Source organism: Exophiala viscosa (assembly GCF_022695815.1).
Source record: "Exophiala viscosa unplaced genomic scaffold EDD37scaffold_1, whole genome shotgun sequence".
In the NCBI taxonomy this organism is placed as follows: Eukaryota; Fungi; Ascomycota; class Eurotiomycetes; order Chaetothyriales; family Herpotrichiellaceae; genus Exophiala; species Exophiala viscosa.
Window position 1 is genome coordinate 669,886 of NW_026944353.1, and position 19,588 is coordinate 689,473.

At 51.8% G+C, this 19,588-nt stretch overlaps 8 protein-coding genes across 8 annotated transcripts; 6 read left to right on the top strand and 2 right to left on the bottom strand.

Moving 5' to 3' along the window:
- Nucleotides 1–1,338: 1,338 nt before the first annotated feature.
- EDD37DRAFT_644386 (Clr5 domain-containing protein) lies at nucleotides 1,339–2,255 on the top strand (the record flags this gene model as incomplete). Its single annotated transcript, XM_062817507.1, has 3 exons — nucleotides 1,339–1,854; nucleotides 1,900–2,006; nucleotides 2,057–2,255. The coding sequence occupies 3 exons, from the start codon at nucleotides 1,339–1,341 to the stop codon at nucleotides 2,253–2,255; spliced, it is 822 nt and encodes a 273-aa protein (XP_062674481.1).
- Nucleotides 2,223–3,515, top strand: EDD37DRAFT_13835 (class I glutamine amidotransferase-like protein). The gene has a single exon (XM_062809517.1). It carries the CDS (start codon nucleotides 2,418–2,420, stop codon nucleotides 3,297–3,299), a length of 882 nt encoding a protein of 293 aa, XP_062674482.1. The 5' UTR covers nucleotides 2,223–2,417; the 3' UTR covers nucleotides 3,300–3,515.
- EDD37DRAFT_660684 (cytochrome P450 oxidoreductase) lies at nucleotides 3,377–5,391 on the bottom strand (the record flags this gene model as incomplete). The annotated part of the gene is made up of 6 exons (XM_062819116.1): nucleotides 4,995–5,391; nucleotides 4,836–4,927; nucleotides 4,480–4,743; nucleotides 3,799–4,422; nucleotides 3,614–3,748; nucleotides 3,377–3,565 (listed from the first exon to the last, which is right to left on the bottom strand). Exons 1-6 carry the CDS (start codon nucleotides 5,221–5,223, stop codon nucleotides 3,377–3,379), a joined length of 1,533 nt encoding a protein of 510 aa, XP_062674483.1. The 5' UTR covers nucleotides 5,224–5,391.
- Nucleotides 5,392–8,449: 3,058 nt separating this feature from the next.
- On the top strand, nucleotides 8,450–11,970 carry EDD37DRAFT_644389 (SNF2 family N-terminal domain-containing protein; the record flags this gene model as incomplete). The annotated part of the gene is made up of 11 exons (XM_062817508.1): nucleotides 8,450–8,827; nucleotides 8,961–9,532; nucleotides 9,587–9,664; nucleotides 9,741–9,952; nucleotides 10,004–10,034; nucleotides 10,083–10,279; nucleotides 10,329–11,220; nucleotides 11,278–11,466; nucleotides 11,552–11,702; nucleotides 11,797–11,895; nucleotides 11,950–11,970. The coding sequence occupies 11 exons, from the start codon at nucleotides 8,450–8,452 to the stop codon at nucleotides 11,968–11,970; spliced, it is 2,820 nt and encodes a 939-aa protein (XP_062674484.1).
- Nucleotides 11,971–12,581: 611 nt separating this feature from the next.
- On the top strand, nucleotides 12,582–14,530 carry EDD37DRAFT_670474 (cytochrome P450; the record flags this gene model as incomplete). Its single annotated transcript, XM_062819366.1, has 4 exons — nucleotides 12,582–12,965; nucleotides 13,041–13,121; nucleotides 13,169–14,158; nucleotides 14,208–14,530. The coding sequence occupies 4 exons, from the start codon at nucleotides 12,582–12,584 to the stop codon at nucleotides 14,403–14,405; spliced, it is 1,653 nt and encodes a 550-aa protein (XP_062674485.1). The 3' UTR covers nucleotides 14,406–14,530.
- Nucleotides 14,531–14,553: 23 nt separating this feature from the next.
- EDD37DRAFT_660687 (alpha-methylacyl-CoA racemase) lies at nucleotides 14,554–15,760 on the bottom strand (the record flags this gene model as incomplete). The annotated part of the gene is made up of 2 exons (XM_062819117.1): nucleotides 14,554–15,641; nucleotides 15,724–15,760. The coding sequence occupies 2 exons, from the start codon at nucleotides 15,758–15,760 to the stop codon at nucleotides 14,554–14,556; spliced, it is 1,125 nt and encodes a 374-aa protein (XP_062674486.1).
- Nucleotides 15,761–16,145: 385 nt separating this feature from the next.
- On the top strand, nucleotides 16,146–18,066 carry EDD37DRAFT_584964 (4-coumarate-CoA ligase; the record flags this gene model as incomplete). The annotated part of the gene is made up of 3 exons (XM_062814442.1): nucleotides 16,146–17,417; nucleotides 17,477–17,613; nucleotides 17,719–18,066. The coding sequence occupies exons 1-3, from the start codon at nucleotides 16,241–16,243 to the stop codon at nucleotides 18,064–18,066; spliced, it is 1,662 nt and encodes a 553-aa protein (XP_062674487.1). The 5' UTR covers nucleotides 16,146–16,240.
- Nucleotides 18,067–18,413: 347 nt separating this feature from the next.
- Nucleotides 18,414–19,539, top strand: EDD37DRAFT_644393 (3-oxoacyl-reductase; the record flags this gene model as incomplete). Its single annotated transcript, XM_062817509.1, has 4 exons — nucleotides 18,414–18,745; nucleotides 18,803–18,899; nucleotides 18,974–19,211; nucleotides 19,271–19,539. The coding sequence occupies 4 exons, from the start codon at nucleotides 18,414–18,416 to the stop codon at nucleotides 19,537–19,539; spliced, it is 936 nt and encodes a 311-aa protein (XP_062674488.1).
- Nucleotides 19,540–19,588: the final 49 nt, after the last annotated feature.

The following is a 19,588-nucleotide window of genomic DNA, read 5'->3' on the forward strand; positions in this document are numbered from 1 at the left end:
TCCGCAAACCCCTTGAGGCGTAGTACGCCATCTGCCAAAGGGCAACCAGGGCCAAGATGGCCATGAACAGCCCAAATATGACCGACACAGTAACATCGGCCGAGAGCGCCATTGGGTGTTGATTTGTCGCAATGAGTGGGGTAAGCTAGGCTGTCCTTCAGGCTGCAGCGCCAACAGGATCACGTCAATATTTTGGGATGTTCGACAGCCTAACTAATCTAGAAAAGACCGCTTTCGGCTTGGTGATTCTCTTTCAGCAAGGAAAGCCAGGAAAAGTATGTTTGCAGTTCGAGATGTTCCGAGATGCTGGACTTGAGAGTTCTAGTGGAATGGAATCATTCATCCTGAGGTCAAGGTAAGAGGACTAATACTTATATCCCAGTGCAGCGACTTCTACAACTTTTGCTCGAGTCCGAACCCAGCCCCAATGACCGATGGTCGGTGCAGTACTCCGTAGGCTGCGCGCACAACGACTTTTAGCCGTCGGTCTCGAGCTGTCAACAACTTTTGTCAGGGTTTGCGAAGTTCAGCGTGACGAGGTACTGACCAAGGCTTTTAATGCGACATTACCGATGCCGTTGCAGCTAAGTCCATACAACTTTTGAAACCTCATTATACGGTAACTCAACCAGCCAGGTGATACGCGCAACCCCTTGCAAAGTCTAGCCGCCCAATTGGTCTGCTAGGCAACAACTTTGGTCGGATTGGTATCGGTGGCGCTTTTGGTAGGTGAGCTTCCGCCGCCGAGAAGCACGTCTCGGCAATTGGGGGGCCAGACTCCTCGCCGCAAAGCCAGCTTGAAGAAGCAACATCGACGAGCGGCATCATCTTACACATCCGGGCGCCGCCCAATCCTCAAACTGATTTGTCGCTCGATCCTGGGTTTGGGATCCATGTCTTCGGCAACGCAACCTGACCAAAGTTGCAACTTTGGGCTCTGCTGGCGCCAATAGAATCCCCGAATGTTGTCCCTGAAATGTATGCTGCACTACCTAGTCCGCGGTCAGATGTGCTTCCCCAAGACCAAAGTTGCAACTTTGAGACCTGCTGATGCTGTCCTGGGCTCCCACGCATCAAATCAACGCGGGGTTCGTGGGCGCTGATCTGACAGCCTTATCAACAAGCCCTCCCCAGCTCAGCCAAAGTTGCAACTTTAGTTTTGTGGATTTCCCAGAAATCCTTGCGTCAGAAAGGGCCTCGATATCTCCTGGTTGCAGGATAAATCCAAGCGCATGTCTAGGAATAAGTCTCACCGACTATCCCTCCTCCCGAACATCTCCATCTCATTGCGCACGTTGCGGGTTGTAAATTCTGTGACTGAAGAGCAGTCTGTCAAAAATGTCTTCAGCCCCAAGAGCGCCCGTCATCCCGAAAGTCGAGTGGAATCGACTTCGTGAACCCATTGAACGACGATACATGGGCGAGAAAATGAGTCTTCAAGACTTGATGGAGGACATGAAACGTCAGTATCAATTTCACGCAACGGACAAACAATACAAACGACAATTAGCTCAATGGGGTATACGCAAGAATATTCCCGCAGAGGCCATGGAAGTGATACTTAACGGATCGTGCAACAAAGCTCGAATTGTGGAAATCCAGAGCCGGTACACTGTGACCAACAGAAAGATCCAGAGATTCCGCCACAGGCAAGGTCAAAAGATAGCACCTCATGGCACGATTACTTCTGATAGTGCTTCAACATCGTGGGAGGCATCTACGAGGAACAATCCTAGGATAGAAAATATCACAGAGACATCCTCAAACGACAACCATATCTGGCACGCAGATGAAATCTCAGACGTACAACTTTCCTTACCACTCGACCGTGAACCTCTTTTTTTCGTCAGAATTGTATGTGCAGCTCTCTCTGGAGCGAGCCGTTGCTGACCAGGTCAGATGTTTGACGAAACCCTCACCCACATCAAACAGGCAATGCAAATGATGCTTGACACTGAACTGCGGGACTGGTATTGGAAGGAGGATAGTGGAGAGGCGCGGATGCAGTGATTCATCGGAGTTTGACATGACAGGAGCACTTGTAACGGCGCTTTAGTCCTTCATCTGTCCCAAATCTGGACACTTCTCGGGCCGCCTCAACCGACCGTAGTTTACCTGACGAGCCGCCTGGTTATCTGCGCGAATCTCCCGGTTTCAATCGTTCTGGAGAGTATAGTCGACGAAGTATAGCCAAAGACAAAGGGTGCGGTAAAGTCCGGCTCCACAATCTTGCCTTCCCCTTCAGGAATGAATGACCTGCCATTACCAAACTCACACTCTGATAAGACAAGGCTGAGCTCTCCATGTCTTGTCATGCTGCCACACTTGCTGCGAGATGCAGACTTTCAATCATCGAACCAGATTGGTGATGTCCCTTGGAGAACCTTCTTGATCCTCTTTCTGAAATCTGAACGAGCATGCATCTTCCAGCGGCATCTACGGTATCACCTCGGCACATCGCCATCTTGGATTGTGAACGTAATGTCCCCGTTGTCGAGGAAGTATACGGCCCATACTTCAGCGGGATCTTCATCCCGGTCCTACAAGGTGCTGCTGAGCGACTTCGACTTCCCTCGTCTGTGAAAATCAGTGGTTACGACGTTATTGCAGGACAATATCCCGATCCGAGCAAAATCGATGGTTTCATCGTCACTGGCTCAATGGCCGGAGCCTATGACACCTTCCCATGGATCCAACCTCTTGCCGATTTCATCAAGCTCGTCTACAAAGAATATCCCCATGTCCGGATATCAGGCGTTTGCTTTGGCCACCAAATCATTTGCCAGACTCTTTGCGGTGAACAGGGTGTCCTGGTCGAGAAGCACCCGGGAGGTTTCGAATTTGGGTTGCAGACAGTCGTTATGAACCCGAAGCTGACAGCGTACTTCCCTGGGCTCGAAAGGTATATCCCAGCGACGGCTGAGCCGGACAACACATCGAAAGCTCCCCAATTACACCTGCAGTTGGGCCACGGGGATCATGTCGTTCTTCCCAAGGCGCCACAGAATCTCACCGGACGGTGGATGTCGCTTGGCAGCACCAAATATTGCCATGTGCAAGGCCTGTTCGAGCCAGGCAGGGTCCTCACCTCACAACCTCACTGGGAGTTTGATTCATTCATCATGTCGGAGTCAATTTCATACTTGTTCACGCCGGAGAGAGGGTTTCCCCAAGAAGAAGTCGACGCATGGATAGAGGGTACCAAAGGAAAACATGACTCGTTAATGATGCAAGAATGGATTTTGCAATTCTTGCTAGGTCTGTTACCTGATTGTGAAGATGGAGACCCGACAAAATGAGCCATAATATGTTAGTGGACCGATAATTCGATCATGTTTCGCCCGGCTTATCCGCCAATTCAATGAAGAGCATTCAGTCATTCCTGCCTCAATGACACATAACAATCGAGGTTCTTTTGCTTCACGAACCACACGTTTTCCGTCTCGAGCGGTTGTTTGGGGTCTGCCAGCGTGATATCGAACCGTCTCACCAATTCCGGAATAAGAATTGATATCTCCAACAAGCTGATGTTCTTCCCGATACACGTCCTTGAACCTGCGCCGAACTAAAATACAATCAGTCGAGGAATATCTCACGTGGGCGCTATACCTACTGTCATGATATAGCGATTCATCTCCGATGCTCTCTCCGCCGACTCGAGCCAACGCTCTGGTCTAAATTCTCCGGCATCTTTACCGAAGACCTCTTGATTGGCGTGAGCTACCCAGCTGTTCACACCCACTTCGGTCTGCCATTATCAGTCAGCGTGACTCTCACGTCATCGTCATGAGGACTCACCTTTGCCGGGAAATATCTGCCTGCAATGGTGGCTCCGCCTTCAGGCACCACCCGAACCATGGGCAAGCCTGTCGCAGGATGGCAACGAAGGCCCTCCTTGATACAAGCTTGAAGATATGGCAGTTTCTGCGCCTCTTGGAATGTGAGCATCTCCTTCGACCCCCGTTCGGCGATGGCTTGATCAATCTCTTCTCTCAACTTCCTCACTGCCTCAGGATGTTTCATGAGACAGTACATGATGCCCGCTAGACTGACGGACGTCGTATCTGATCCGGCTCCAATATTCGTCCCGCAGGTCGAATAGACAGCGTCCATGGGGAACTTTTCGGGCTGCAGCGCGTGCATGCGCAGAAGTTTGGTGAGAAAGTCGTCCGTGGGTTTCGACTCATCCTTTTCGAGATCGCTCTTCGATTTCGTTCGCTGTCCTTCCTGGACTTGCTCCATCATAAAGCCGCCCATGTAGCGCATCCCGCCTGCGGGGAAGAAGGAGAGTATCCACATGAATGTTCGGTGCCATTCGTGGATGACGCCGACTTTGGACAGATACTGGAGATATGAGTGCAGAGCTGCAATCATGCCGCCGTTGTCGGCGCCTGTGTCGAGGAAGCCGAAGCGTTTGCTCAGCTTTATTGCTTGTCAGATAAGTCGACTGAGGGTGGGATCGGGGCTCATGGGACTTACGGTGATGGAAGCAATGGTGTCGAATGCAAAGTACTGGAACCAGACTTGCAGATTGAACTGTGTGCCGTTGACAGCGAAGTCGTTGAACTTCTGGGACAGGAGTGCCGCGCAATCCACGACGTTGGGCTCCATGCCTACCAGGCTCGTCATTGAGTACAGCGATGCGACGTTCCGTCGGTTGAGGGCGTGGCGTTCGGGGTTCAGGTCCGTGAACAGATCGGGCTGTTTGTTGCTAGGGTTGGCTGAAGAGGTGTACCAATTTCCCTGCGGTTGATGAGGTTAGCTGTTTTGCACTGCGACACGTTGATAGTCCTGCTCGGCTCCTAGAGCAAGATGAGGACGGTGGGGCTGCTCACCTTGATGAACTTCGACCCATGCGAGTATATGGTTTTGATGGCTTCGGGGTCATCGATGGAATAGTAGTGAGGTGAGATGCGCACGATTGGGCCTGGAGAACGGTCAACACTGTCTTTCTTTGATACTCGTCTGGGGACGTTTCTGCGGTGAGAACGCACCATATTTCCTGTGCAATGCGATATTGGTCTTCTCGAATTGTCCATTGGCGATTTCTTTGAGGTACCACAGCCGGGTGAATCTTGCCCAGAATGGTCCGGGGATGTCTCTTAATGGATCTCGGAGGTAAGAGAATAGCTGGAAGACCACCCATAGCCCGAGCAAGCCGGCGGTCAATAGTAGGGCAGACGTTGGTGTCGCCTTAGTGATGAGGCTCTGCAATTGTGCCATGGTGACACTGAGATAGCCGTGTGGCTTCGCAACAGTATGTCCTGCATGTGTACTGCTGGGCCTGCACGGGCTGAAGAACAAAAGACATGCTTCTCGTTGCGGTTCGTCTTCTCTTTCCGAACGTGGTAATGATGGGGTTATTAAGGTTCGTGGACGTCGCCCGTGGAGTACATGACATTGCCCCAAGGGGTCCTCGCTTGGTACTTACCCGGCGCACAGACCTCCACTATCCGGGGACTTTCCGGGGTCGAGAACACACAAGGATTAGGGTTTCCTGCATCGTGAGGGGTCGTTTGGGGATGTCTTGGTGTGAAATCGAACTGTATCATAGTTTGCTGCAAATATTCACCTCTTATGTATGTTGGCTCTCGGGACGATGCCGGGGCATCTGACGTCCTGTTCAGCAATTCTCACCTTGGCCAGCTCTATACAATGCAGCGCAACTTATGGCTTGTCGTCACGACAATGCCACCAACGGCTGGCTTAAAATCGAGCGTCCACTGGGGATTGTCTAATAGTGGCTTCTGCGAGCCTTGTCATAGTTGTTGCACGGTCCCGATTGGGACTAGCGCTGCCTCAGATTGCACTTCGATACTTGCACCCATTTCGAGCACTCTCAGGTGGTTGCCAATCAATCAATCATTCAACAACACTATCAAGTGCTACAATAGTCGCTCCGCGCTCACAAAGTTTCTCATATCCAAAGCAGATTCTCCTCCCTTACAATTAGGCACGACCAGCTTAAGTGACGGCGGCCGGCCGCCATGCAACATGCTTCTGCCTTTGTCAATACAGCTGAAAAGATTTGTCGTGTCAAATATGCTCGAAAGACTTTGTCTCGTGCGTTTCGGTCGTTGCTGACATGACAGCCAGCTTGTTAGCACGGACTTGATAGTGGGCGTTCTAGACAAAGCACTTGAACATACTCACTCAGGCAAGCACCTTTGTACGAGTCCACTTACCCAAAAGAATCTTGGGCGGCCAAAACTCGGTAAGGCTCGAAGTTCACATAAGTCTATGCCTAATAAGTGATGCGTGTAGATAGATCTGACCAATCATTGGGCAACGAGACTTGCCTTGACAGAGGAGGAGGCTTGGGTTTTGTACTCTCCCAACAAGTGCATAAGGCCATCAATGATCTGACCAATCATGACTTGACGTAGCTGCTTTGGCAGAGGAGAACACTTGGAGTTTTGACTCTCAAACTTGGGAAGGGGAAGACCCGTTATAATAGTCCTGGACGTGGTCTGGCCTCCAAAATCTGGCCTCCAACAAGCGACTTTCTCCGTCGACGAGCAGCACATAACATGACTGGGCAGTGCATCATGCAAGGGGTCCGACATCCGCTGACAAAATGCGCCTCGGGGAATCATCTGCTTGCTTTTGCCAACATTCACAGGTTGAGAGTGCAAGATAATCCAAACACGACTATTGAAATGTCTCTGCACCAGACATGGTTGCCCAGATTTCAGTCTCGCTGGGGAGCTCCGCTACTGTGTCTCTTGAAAAGCGGCCTCCAAATCCAGTCTCCTCAGTCCAACCGGAGTATCTTAAGGACCACTTTTGTGGCCGGTGCATAGTCGCAGCTCGTCGATTATGTGTACCTACCACCGTGGCCCTGCTTCGACCAGTCTTCATGGGCCCCTTACGTTGAGGTCGTAGTGGTCCGTTGTAGGCACCATCTCGAAAGATGAAGTCGCCCAGCCATTCAAGAGAGAGCCCACGATGCTCTCCAGATCTGTGAGCAGAGTAGCACGACGAAAGGCATTGAGCATGTGCGATTGACCAAAGGATGTACGAGACTGCTGCGAACGCGTTCACATGGTAGGCTGAACAGGGTTTGAGCCCGTCCAATCACACCGCAGGAAAGTCTCTCTTTGCTGAGGGGGCGGTTCCGATTCAGTACTCCATGCAAACTGAAGTCGCCAATACAAACGCACTGTGTTCTCGAATAATTTTCCAGTGTTTCCAGCAGTGGTCTGAAGCGACTGAGTGCCTTTAAGGATTGGCGTTGCCGCTGGGTCTTCTGGATCTCCTCCGCGGCATCCCAGACGTCCTTGAGCTCGGTCAATTGGAACATGAGAGCATCGGAGGGAAATACAGATTCCTTCAAGCGGCGAAACGCGTCCTCCAAGATTGATTCAGGTGTCTGCGATGCCGTCATATTCTCTCAGACTGACCATCAGAAACAGAGGGGTTGGATGCTTGTAACGACAGTGACACTAGACCATATGGCAACATCGAAAAGGGGTAAATCTCAGCGGAGCATTGATTGATCGCTTCCGGCACGATACCGCTGCGTTACCGGGTTGAGATCTGAAGGAAGGCTTCAACGATTCAGCTTGATCGGCGGAAGGCGATAGCACGGTTTGGCCACCATTTTGGTTCTGGAGGTGAATTAGGCCCGGCGCAACGGCAATCTTTGGCCACCGGTAATCGACTGAAGCAGGAGGGACTGAAAATCACCCCAACATCACAAGTGAAATCCAGCTTGTCCCCAATGGGCCATGTGCAGACATGATGGGCAGTACTCCGTAGCCTGACGGTCCACGGCCTTATGTTCACCACAAGTGCATCGTGTGGAAGCAGTGTAAGATCCCCTAGTCAAAACTTACATGACCAATCTTCTCATAGGCCTGAATCAATTGCCTGGTGCAGCTTCACCAAGGCAGAATTAATCAATGAAGGTGACACAACTGAGGCGGCTGGAGGGTTGAATCTACGCAGTCGCCTGCCGCCTAGGGTAGCCCCTGCGCCCTGTCTATGATAGGTTAAGTTAGGTGCCGAGTAAGGGCGCCGCGGCAAACCTCCCTTCCCTGGCGAGGCGGAGTTGAATATGTGCCAATGAGTTCCAGGTTGGCACTCAGGTGCCTTGGCTCTAGTCGCCTTGCATGGTTCGCAGTCCTAATTACCCAGTGCTGTGTCTGCCTTACCGCCCTTTCAACAGCCGCTCTAGCCAGGATCGCACAAAGATCTCAGCCTCAGCGGGCTGATGAGTCTCAACGATGGCCGTTCTCCGCGGATGATGATCTGCTTTCGCTGTACTGTCCATTAGTGGATGCTTGCAGTAGTCACGACATCATTCTGCCCATGAAATGCATCTGTCGCCCTACGCAGCGAAGGTAGGAAACACATCCGTCAATCTGTACCAAGTCGATGCGGCCGGGCAGGTCCAATTTTGGCAAGCCTGTCGATTGTACAGTTTCGGCACCAGGCTATCGGCTTCATGGAGCTCGAATCCTTTTCGAACTGGTTTGATGAGCCAGCTGTCATCGAGTACCATCACAAGCGCCAAAAGCTCGACCCAAGGTATAACGGCTCTTTGCAGGGCCAACACCATAACGTCTCCGCAGCCTCGCCGGCGACGACCTACGACCCAATCCGCGACAACGCGGTGTGGAGTAATGAGGAGACACATGATTTCTACTCGACTGCTACGAGCTTGGCGAATACCTCGTGGGCGCCCACGCTCTCAGCCAGCACAGCTTCGATGAGGAACGTTTCGGAAAGCTTCGACTTTGACTTTGGAGCATCCATTCCGAGCATTGAATGGCACGATAACTTTACTTACCCCAACGCGCAGATTGAAGAACATCAGATGATCGTGAGAGAGCGGACTGGGTGACTTGTGACAGCGCCTGTCCGACTGAATTGTCCTACTGTTATGGGATGGTAAGACTCTCATACGCATGTATACAGCATATCAACTGACCTAAGAATACCAATCAGCTGCCAAGAATCCCAATTACCTCCCACCGAACCGGCCTATCTACAGTGACCTCTTCATCATTGGACCTGCGCTGCGAACCTCCAAACTCACTGCTCCTCTTGTCGACGGGCAGAGCATTTGGTTGTTTCGAAGAGCGGACCGCAGGGATTCTGGCACTATGGCAGCTCAACCCCGCATCACATACCAGATGTATGGCAATGTCACCACTCGTCGGGCAAACAACAAACCTGCCAAAGGTCCACAAAGTGGCCAAAACGACCTTCAATACTTATTGAATGTCATCATCTACGGACCGAGAGAATTTGGTCGGGGGGTCGGCGACTATCTGGCAAAGTGCAAGATGTTCCTCCAAGATCCAATCCAGTATGATCGAGATGTCCCTTATCTTAATCCGCACCTGCTGTCACGTACAGAACAAGTGGTCATGACCTCGTCGCTCAAAGCCGAAGTTGAAGAACCGTCAAGGGGCCAAGAGGTGATAACTGTGGACGCTCCGGAGGATCTCTTCAGCCAGATCTGCGACGATTCTCATCTTCAACTTACCGACCCACCCCATCAGCTTTGTACCGGTTTGTATAAGTAAGTTTTGGGGGAAGTGGAGATGCACCACACGCAAAATACTGACCCGACTAGACATCAGCAGAAAGCCCTGACGTTCATGAAGGAGAAAGAGCAGCCCGGTCGTTCGAGGATTCCCCGGACAGTCTTTGGGTGAGAGACGGGGGGAACATGGGAGATCTGGTGTTGGTTTCACTAGCATAACACTCTTACAAACTAACGCTGCCAGGTACACCAACTTGATCACACAACAGTCCCAGAGCCATGAACCCTCAGAATCCAGAGGCGGTCTTTTGGCTGATCAGATGGGCCTCGGCAAAACACTGACTATGATCTCGCTCATTGCGCTAAATCCTGCTCAGCTTGCCGCGTCGCTCGTATTCACGTCCCAAGGAATAATTCACCGAATCAAGTCGACCTTGATCATTGTTCCATTCTCTTGTGAGTGATCCTTCTTCGTGATCAGCGGTCGAACAGTGCTCACATTGGCAGTGTTGGATACTTGGGACACTCAGCTACGACGGTAATGCACTCGACAGCCTGGCGGATAGCCAATCATTAACATTTCTAGACATCTTAAACCGAACTCTTTATCCTGGTTCAGGTTTCATGGCTCTCAGAAGCGCAAACTACTGTCTTTGAGCAGTTATGATATCGTCATCACGACTTATGAAACATTGATGGGCCAGCTGAAAAAGCACAAGGACCCCAGGTGGACTGATAGCACTTTATTCTCCTTTGCCTGGCATCGCATTGTACTTGACGAAGGTAGGTCTGGGCTGCCCATGGAATACAACCTGCTGACATTGTGCCATAGGGCACATCATCCGCAATCGGTCTAGTGGAATCGCACAAGCCTGCTGCACTCTTCGAGCAAGTCGACGGTGGGCCATGACGGGGACACTAATTCAGAACAAACCCAGCGATCTTGGGAGCCTTCTCGAGTTCCTTCATATCGAGCCTTTCGAAGACCCTAAGGTCTTTGATGCGGAGGTGGTGAAGCCTTGGTTGAAATCGGCCGACAAGGACACAGCTAGACTGAAGAGAGTGATCAGGTGTTTGTCTCTGTGTCGCACGAAAGCGATCATCGACCTCCCTCGTTGCAGAGATGTGATCCAGTACATCGATTTTGGGCAAGAGGAGGCCTTGCTCTATGAATTGGCCAGAGATCGCAGCATCCAAAAGCTCGACGAAGCTCTATCCGACAGTCCTGTCGCCCCAGGCATGTATCTCAACGCATTGGAATGGCTGAATGAACTACGTCTCATCTGCAACCATGGTTTGATGCACCCCTGGAAAGAATGGCAGGGAGTCCTCAAAAAAGGGTCCTCGGCCGGACCTTGGAACAAGACAAAAGCGAAACAGGCTTTCGCGACTTTGGTGGACGCCGGCTCGGCGATCTGCAAACTATGTCAGGCCAACATGGCAGCCGGGACCGGTGAGGCCGACAGTCTCGAGCATTCCAAACCATCACTATCCAGATGCATGACCGTCATCTGCAGTTCTTGTATTCAGAATCGCTTGAACGGTGAGCAAGTCCCAGGATGCGGCTGCAACCCGGCCTGTCCTAAAGCCGAAGTGTCCTGGGCCCCAGAAACCTCGAATAGACCTGCGGAAGCTGGACTCCCCACGATAGAAGAAAAGAAAGTCTCGACCAAGTTGAGGACGCTTCTACAGGACCTTAAGCAGCATGAAAAGGCAGAAAAAAGGTATTGTTGGCCTTGCCCATGGTGACCCTGCACAGGTCATTGACACGTACGTTACAGTGTGGTGTTCTCGTTCTGGACCTATACACTCGACATCATCGAGTCATTACTGCGCCAACATACGAGCATTCCATATGCGAGAATCGATGGCAACCTTTCGGGGGCTAGGCGTGAGCAGGCAATCCAGCGGTTTCAGACGGATGACTCTGTGCGTGTCATCTTGGTCTCCATCACTTGTGGTGGAACTGGGTATGTTGTGCACGCCCCTCAGGACCCAGTGCAGATGTTCTGCCCTGGGTGGCTTAAAAGTATACGCTGACACATTTCCTTCCAGCCTCGATCTAACAGCTGCTTCGCGAGCATATCTACTTGAGCCCCAGTGGAACCCGATGATCGAAGAACAAGCTCTCTCCCCCATCCATCGCTTGGGCCAGACCAAAGAAGTGAACACGATCAGATACCGCGTCCGCAATTCATTCGAAGAGGTGAGTTATGCTTGTTCCCCACCGAACTCAGCCCACAAAAGCGTGCAGGTTGAAGGTTGCTGCGTCCCCGATCGAGACACTAACTGTGAGGTAGAAAGTGGCGATGATCCAGGATATGAAGAGGGATATCGCGGCTGGTGCCTTTTCCAGCGATTTGCCAGCCAGTGGATTGAGCAAGTCGAGTCGGCTGCAGGTAAGGACAGTAATCACCTGAACAGTCTGTAGTGCTGAGACCTTGTGATTTCAGGAGTTCCGGGATGCTTTCTAGAGACGAGACAATGATTAGCATGGAGGAGGTCATGGCCATCCAGGCCGAAATCGCCTCCCGGTTAACATGTGGTCAGTTGCTTCTCAGCTCGACCCCAGGGTCACGCGAATTCACACAGTCTGTCCCAGAAGTAGTGGCTACCTACGACTGAAGGACAAATCTGGCACTCATCGCGGTCCAATACTTCCTCCTTACGCCAACGAGTACGGCTTCGTGGGGGGTATCATCATTGGAACATTAACGGGAAGGTACTTTGTAGTACGTGCACGACGTGCAGCCTCAGGTATTCGGAAACTCTCCGGGGTGCCTAATCGACGCGTACCGTAGAGGCCGGGCGAGCCGAAGAATGTTAATACTGTAGCTAGCACGGCTCGGCTTGGGGTGTTCCCCAACATGAAAGCTGGGGCACACCCACAGAGGCACACCCGCAGAGGAAAACCCACATGTGGTGCCCGAATCTGTCGGCTATAACGTCCTCTGTACTCCGTCCCGTCACATCGCTTTCGGTGTTACATGTCTGATGTGATGATATCGAGGCACAATCCTTTTCAACCTCTCAAAGCCAACATAGGTACAGGTTTTACATACATCTATTGAATACCGTATGAACAATGGGCGTACTTCAGGACATCTCGGACGCCGAACAAGGCGGGAAACTTTCCCTCTCAGTCTTTGACATTGTGAAGCTCTCCGTACTGGGTGTTGTTGCCATCCCTCTGCTCTGGATTCTCATCGACTATGTTCGGGTTCTTCGACTCCGTCAAAAATTGCCTCCCGGACCTTTTCCTCTACCACTTTTTGGCAATTTCTTCACCATCTCAAAGTACAAGCCCTGGATTCAGTTTGAACAATGGGCTCAGTATTACAACAACCCCATGACCACCATCTGGCAAGGTCATCGCCCTACCATTATGTGCAACGATGCTTGGACCATCTCGGAGTTGTTGGACAAGAGAGCCAACATCTATAGTAGTCGCCCAAGGATGATCGCAATGGTAATACCCCACTTCTATCATAGCGGTCATTTTCTGGATGATGGTAGCGGTCAAGTGTGCTAACACTCTGCCCAGGGCGACATAATTAATGCAACGGAGAACAACCAAGTCTGTCTCGTGTATGGTGACCGTTGGCGGCTGCACCGGCGTCTCATGGTATGCATGATCTCATATGTTCGTCACTACCCGACTAATCCTTGAAGCACACAGCTGTAGGATCGCAGGCTGTTAGACCAATACGGCACATTCAAGCTCATGAGTCGAAAATCTTGGTCCGAGATCTGATGGAAAAGCCCGATGATTATGTCCTCTCCATCGAGCGGTATTCTACCTCGGTCGTTTCGATCATCGGTTGGGGTCGCCGCATTGACAAGATCAACGACTACGTCGGACAAATGGCGCTGAAAGTCATGGAGGGAGTAGACTTGATCATTCCGGGGCTATTTATCATAGAGTCCATACCTCTGCTGGCGCGACTTCCGAAGCTGTTGAACTGGATCTATCCCTGGCCACAAACAGTGTTCCAGTTGTCTCTGCATGTACAACGATACTTTGCCGCGCTATCTAAGGAGGGTACTGGAGCTCTCGAAGACAATTTTGCGAAACGGCTGTACAGGGAAAAGGAACAGAACGGGCTGGATGACGCCGAAATAGCGACTCTGACCTCTAACTTGATCGGTGGAGGCGTCGACACGACCAGTGGTACCACGATCGCTTTCCTTCTGGCCATGTGCGCTTTCCCGGATGTCCAGCAAAAGGCTCATGAAGAGCTCGACAAGGTGGTTGGCCAGGATAGGGTTCCAGACTGGAATGATGAGAATTCGCTACCTTACGTCAAAGCCATCATGAGCGAAGCTCTCCGCTGGAGAACCGTCACTATTCTTGGTGGTATCCCGCACGCTCCAATCCAAGATGATGAATATCGCGGGTATTCAATCCCCAAGGGGACTTCTATCACGGGGAATGTGTGGGCTATCCATCGTAATCCACGAGACTTCCCGGAGCCCGATGTCTTCAGACCGGAAAGATTTCTCGGCGGCCTCGAGCGGCCGTATCCCAACAAGCAGGGTCACAATGCCTTTGGATGGGGTCGACGTGTATGTAGCGGCCAGCCACTCGCTGAGCAGGGTCTCTTCATGACCATCGCTACGCTCTTGTGGGCGTTTGACATCCGACCGGGTTTGGATGAGAATGTGAGTGCGACCAAAGCCAGACTATGTGGTGATACTAACTATTCGATAGGGAAATGAGTTGAAGCTGGACACCAGCATTGATGCGTTCACCAAGAGTGAGAATATGAGAGCTGAGCCTTTCAAGGCACGTTTCATCCCGAGATCTAAAGACATTGCGGAGATCATTCTGAAAGAGGCAACTCGTGCCAGGAAAGAACTTACTGTTTTCGACGGCGAGACGAGGTTGACTATGGAGAATGTACCTTGAGGTGGGCACTCAACTCTACGGAGCCCGCTTAATTGACATGGATGTTGGAGGCGCTTTCGAATGACGGCGTAACATGACAATGTGCAGACATTCGCTTTCACTACTCACACGTAATGTCTGAGGTGTCAAAGCAATGTTATATTTATGATCATAACTTGGCCCTCGCCAGAGTTAGCAACTTCGACGTAGCATCAACGTCCATGGCCTTCTCCAGCCCCGGTACCCACTCGTGCAAGACCTCTTGACACCCCTCCCCCTTCTTCAACTCAGGGTAATCCTCCTGCACATCGACATTTAAGCTCGGTGACCCAGACATCTCGACAAGCGGCTTATATGGCCTCTCGGTCTCGCCCATCTCAAGCACCGGCGAGACACAACCGTCGGTATCATCAAACACAGCGCGCCACTCCACCATCGTCTTCCGAGCAAACACCTCCGTAAAAACAGCCTTCAACTCCGGCCATCTCTCCCGGTCCCACTGCTTCGGCAGATCTTTCTCCTCCAACCCTAGCCCGGCTAAAAGCAGACTGAAAAATTGGGGCTCCTGTGCTCCTACGGCGACGAACCTGCCATCTTTCGTCTCATATACCTCATAAAACGGCGCGGCGCCATCCAACAGATTCTCGCCCCGCGGCTTATCCATATTGGTGTGTCCCAACTGCTGCCTAGGGAAGGTTGCAAGATAAGCACTCCCGTCAACCATATTTGCCGTGACAACCTGTCCTTGGCCCGTGACCGAGCGATGAAGTAGCGCCATGAGGATGCCCGTCACGCAGACGAGACCTCCGCCCGCAAAGTCGCCTAGGATGTTACACGGCGGCGCAGGCTTTTCGCCCTTTCGTCCCAGGAGAGACAATATCCCAGAGACGGCCAAGTAATTGATGTCGTGGCCCGCTCGCTTGCCATACATGCCGTCCGGCCGGAAGCCGTGTAGATGTGCGTAGATCAGCCTGGGATTGATTTGCCGCAGCGTCTCAGGACCGAGACCCAGACGGGACATTACGCCGGGGCGATATGGGTCGATGAGCACGTCGGCAACTTTGACGAGCTCTAAGAATGCGCGACGTGAGGTGTCGTGTTTCAAATCGATTACTATCGAGCGTTTGTGACGACATAGTGTGTCGCGAGGAGGGCCGAATGGCGTGACAAGCCGGTCGACTCTGACCACGTCGGCGCCATAGTCGGCTAAAATCAGACCTGCGAATGGTGAGGGTGCGAGACCTCCCAACTCGAGGACTGAATATCAAAAACGTCAGTCTTGCATACGGTAAGTAGCCTTCCGGCTTGATGTCACATGGTTTTAGTCGGGGGTACTTACCTTTGAGCCCTTTCAAGGGTGGAACATTTGCCGCCATCAGCTCACAATTGAGGATTCCTGCTCAGATACTCACGTTCTTCCTTACCTTCACACCTTCTTACCTTGAATCATTGCCACGGCATGGCCCCAATGCTGGCCTGAGCCTTGTAGGTCTACCCCGTGCACGTTCACGAGAGCTCCAATTTCCAGACCGCCCCACATGTGTGTGCAGCCATGCCTCCACTTCCCCGACTTTCAAGCTCTCGCCAAGTGTGGAGATTATGGAGTAAGGCAAACTACCGCTTTCGATCTGAGTTCACAGGTGGGATGAGATGGAGACATCTCCAGACGATATGCTTCCCGACGACCAAGCAAAGTTCGGTGAGTGGACAATTTCGTCCCCCAATTTCTGCTTACCTCTGGCATTTGTTCCTAAGAACAATATACACACCGCCGAGGCTCAGCCTTGTGCCTCCGGAAGTCACTTCGAATATTGTCTGTCACATTGGACCGTTGAACCACAGATTTCTCACAAGCCATGACGATATTTAATTCAGATTATCAAATAGACATCCCTAAGCAGGACATACTCACTTTTCTATTCACCAAGACGCCCTTCAAGAACAACGACCCGATATGGCTCGACGCCATCAACCCAAAACTCAACGTGACACTCGCTAAAGCCAAAGAGCTCACACAACGTATCGGCCAGGGTCTCCGAGACCTCGGTATCGGGAGCAAAGATGGCAGCGAGGACATTGTCCTCTCGTACATTGAGAACCAAGTTATGGTTGCGCCGACCACATTTGGCGTCTTATGTGCATCAGGCATCCACGCGACATGTCCCATGACGGCAACGGCGTTCGAGCTCGCCCGGCAAATAAAGCTGAGCGGTCCGAAGATTCTGATATGCTCACCACAGACGCGAAAGGTCGCTGAGGAAGCGATATCGCAAGCTGGCAACAACAATATCAAACTTCTTGTCATGATGTCGGAGTCGTTAGATATCGTGGATGCGAGCGGCAAGTCCATCATCAGTGACAAACATTTACAATGGCGGAGGATGACGGACCCATCGGTCCTGGAGAATACAACGGCATGCCTAGTCTATTCGAGTGGCACTACGGGCGTGCCAAAAGGTGTACGAATCACCCAGTCAAATATTGTGGCCAACCTATGCCAGATGGCTTACCACTTCGATCACTTCGCAGGCAAAGCCATCGCGGAAGGCGAATATCTCCGCATGCCTGGCATCATGCAGAACGCTGTGGTCCTCGGTATTACCGTGCAGACCATGATGGCCTTGCAGTGCGGCATACAAGTGTACATGTTCAAGAAATTCGACTTCGACTATCTGATTCAGTGCATACGCACCTACAAGTTCTCCACGTTCTTTATGGTTCCTGCCGTCTGGAACAGGATATCGAATGAGTGCTCAAAGGAAGATCTGGCGTCATCTCGATTCTGCATGAGTGGGGCGTCGCCGCTGCCGCTGCCTTTGCAACTCAAGGTGCAGGAGATGCTGCCTGAGGGTGTCATGCTCAGAGTCAACTGGGGCATGACGGAGACTACGACGGGTGCGGCTCAGCCTGCGCCTACAGAAGTCGACACGGAGGGCAGTTCTGGGCGATTGCTGCCGAACTTGCAGGCAGTTATTCTCGGTGGTAACGGAGAGACACTTGGAGTCAATGAGGACGGAGAATTGTGTGTGAAGGGTGAGCATGATGAAATATTTGGGCGAAAGGACGTGAAATGCTAATCCGTGGTGCTGCAGGACCCAATATCATTCGTGAATACTTCAAGAATCCGGAAGCTACGAAGAGTGCCTTCACACCGGACGGCTGGTTCCGTACTGGTGATGTCGCGCATTTCTCGGAAGATGGGAAACTTTTCATTGTCGGACGTTCCAAGGTAAGTGGTGCTAGCCTGCTTACCGTGCGCTTTCTGCTACTTCCCGTTTCGAGGAAGATGTACTGTTACAGTGTTGCAGAGCCGTGCTTACTGATTGTGGTACAGGAACTTCTCAAGTATAAAAGCCACCAGATATCTCCTACCGAGTTGGAAGGCGTCCTGGGTTTATTTCCTGGTATTGCTGATGTCGGCATCATTGGCGTTCCTGACGGTAATGCCAATGATCTGCCGCGGGCGTACGTCGTCATTTCACAGACCAGCCAGCCAGGGTCAGTGACGGAGAAGGACATCCATGAATTCCTGAATCCCAAAGTGAGCTCGTACAAGCGTCTAAGGGCCGGTATTGCTTTTGTCAAGGAGATTCCACGAAACCATAACGGTAAGATTATGCGGAATGTCTTGAAAGAGTGGGCCGAGAAGGATGTCCAGAATAACGGCAGGGCGAAGCTGTAAACTCAATATCCGTCACCTGGCATGTAATGGTAGACCTCCTTCTAGACAGACTTTCACCGGTGGCAGGAACCAGACTTTACCCACAAGGTATCTCGAAGAGGTCGATTTGGAGAAGCCAGGCTGACTGTCCGTGCCGGCCTCCTACCCCACAATCTCAATCTCCAGTTCGTGTAGGTGAATGTGGGGTTATGGAGGACCACTACTCATGTGTGGACAACGCAGACGAGCCTGGTGGGAGGTGCAATGCCGATCCAAACTTTGTATGTTGTGATAAGTCAAGAAGGCTGTCCCTCGAGGAAATACGCGGCAGGACAATAATACATTCAATTGACAAATAAAAAGTAATCATGGATCCAGCAAAGTACGGCATCTCGTCTGTGCCACTCAAACATGCACCGTATGGACCGATCGTGCCTGAGAAGCTGAAAGGTGCGAACAAGGGCAAAGTCGCCGTAGTCACTGGGGCAGCACGAGGCATCGGCCGTGCGATATCTGAGAATCTTGCGAACTCAGGAGCAAACCTGGCAATCATCGACCTCCTTCCCGACCCATTGCAGGAGACGAAGTCCATATGCGAGAAGTATGGTGTTACCGTCAAGACTTACCCCTGTGATGTGACGGACGTTGCGCGCTTGACGGCCATCTTGAAAGAGGTCGAGCAAGATTTGGGCCCCATCGAGTCAGTCCCCTATCAACCTCACATTCTGGGCATACATTGACTTTAGTTGCTGCGCAGAATCCTGGTGAACAATGCCGGCGTCGCACCTGGCAAGCCTCAGTGGATGGAAAGCTTTGAGGAGTTCTGGCGGACCATCGAGATCAACTTCAAAAGCGTAGGTCCTTGTCCGCCCCACGTCCGTCAAGTGGACCTCATGACGCTCTTGCTGACATGAGATGAACAATCTAGCATATGCTCACAACCTGGGCCGTCCTGCCAGGCATGCGAGAGCGCAAGTCCGGCGTCATCGTCAACATTGCATCTCGTGCTGCGACAGTGGACTTTCCATTCTCTACCGGTTATAATTCCAGTAAGTGCGCCGTTACGAGAGCCACGTCAACGTTGCAGGAGGAGCTTGACCTCGACGAATTGGATGTTCAAATGTATGCTTTGCATCCCGGCGGCGTGCCCACGGCAATGTCAAGTCGTAAGTCTCCCTTCTCCCACGAAAACAAAAGCCGCGCGCTGATGATATGGCAATGGCAGGCGAGATGAACCCGGAGATCTTGAAAAAGTACCCCTCCCTGCAAGAGGCGACTCCTGATTTCAAAAATCTGTTCAAGGACCCTCCGGAGCTTTGCGGTGCTGTTGCGGCGTATCTCGCTGCAGGCAAGGCCAAGGAGCTGAGGGGCATGTATATAGATTGCAGGCAAGACCTTGAGCGGATACAGGCTGTCGGACGGGAGAAACTGCAGAAGGACTTCTTGTACACGCTCAAGATCGACTTCCTGGAGGGTTATAAGAACGAGCCTTGATAGTGACGAGTGCGACGAAAAGAATTCAATGACTCAGAATTGCACAATC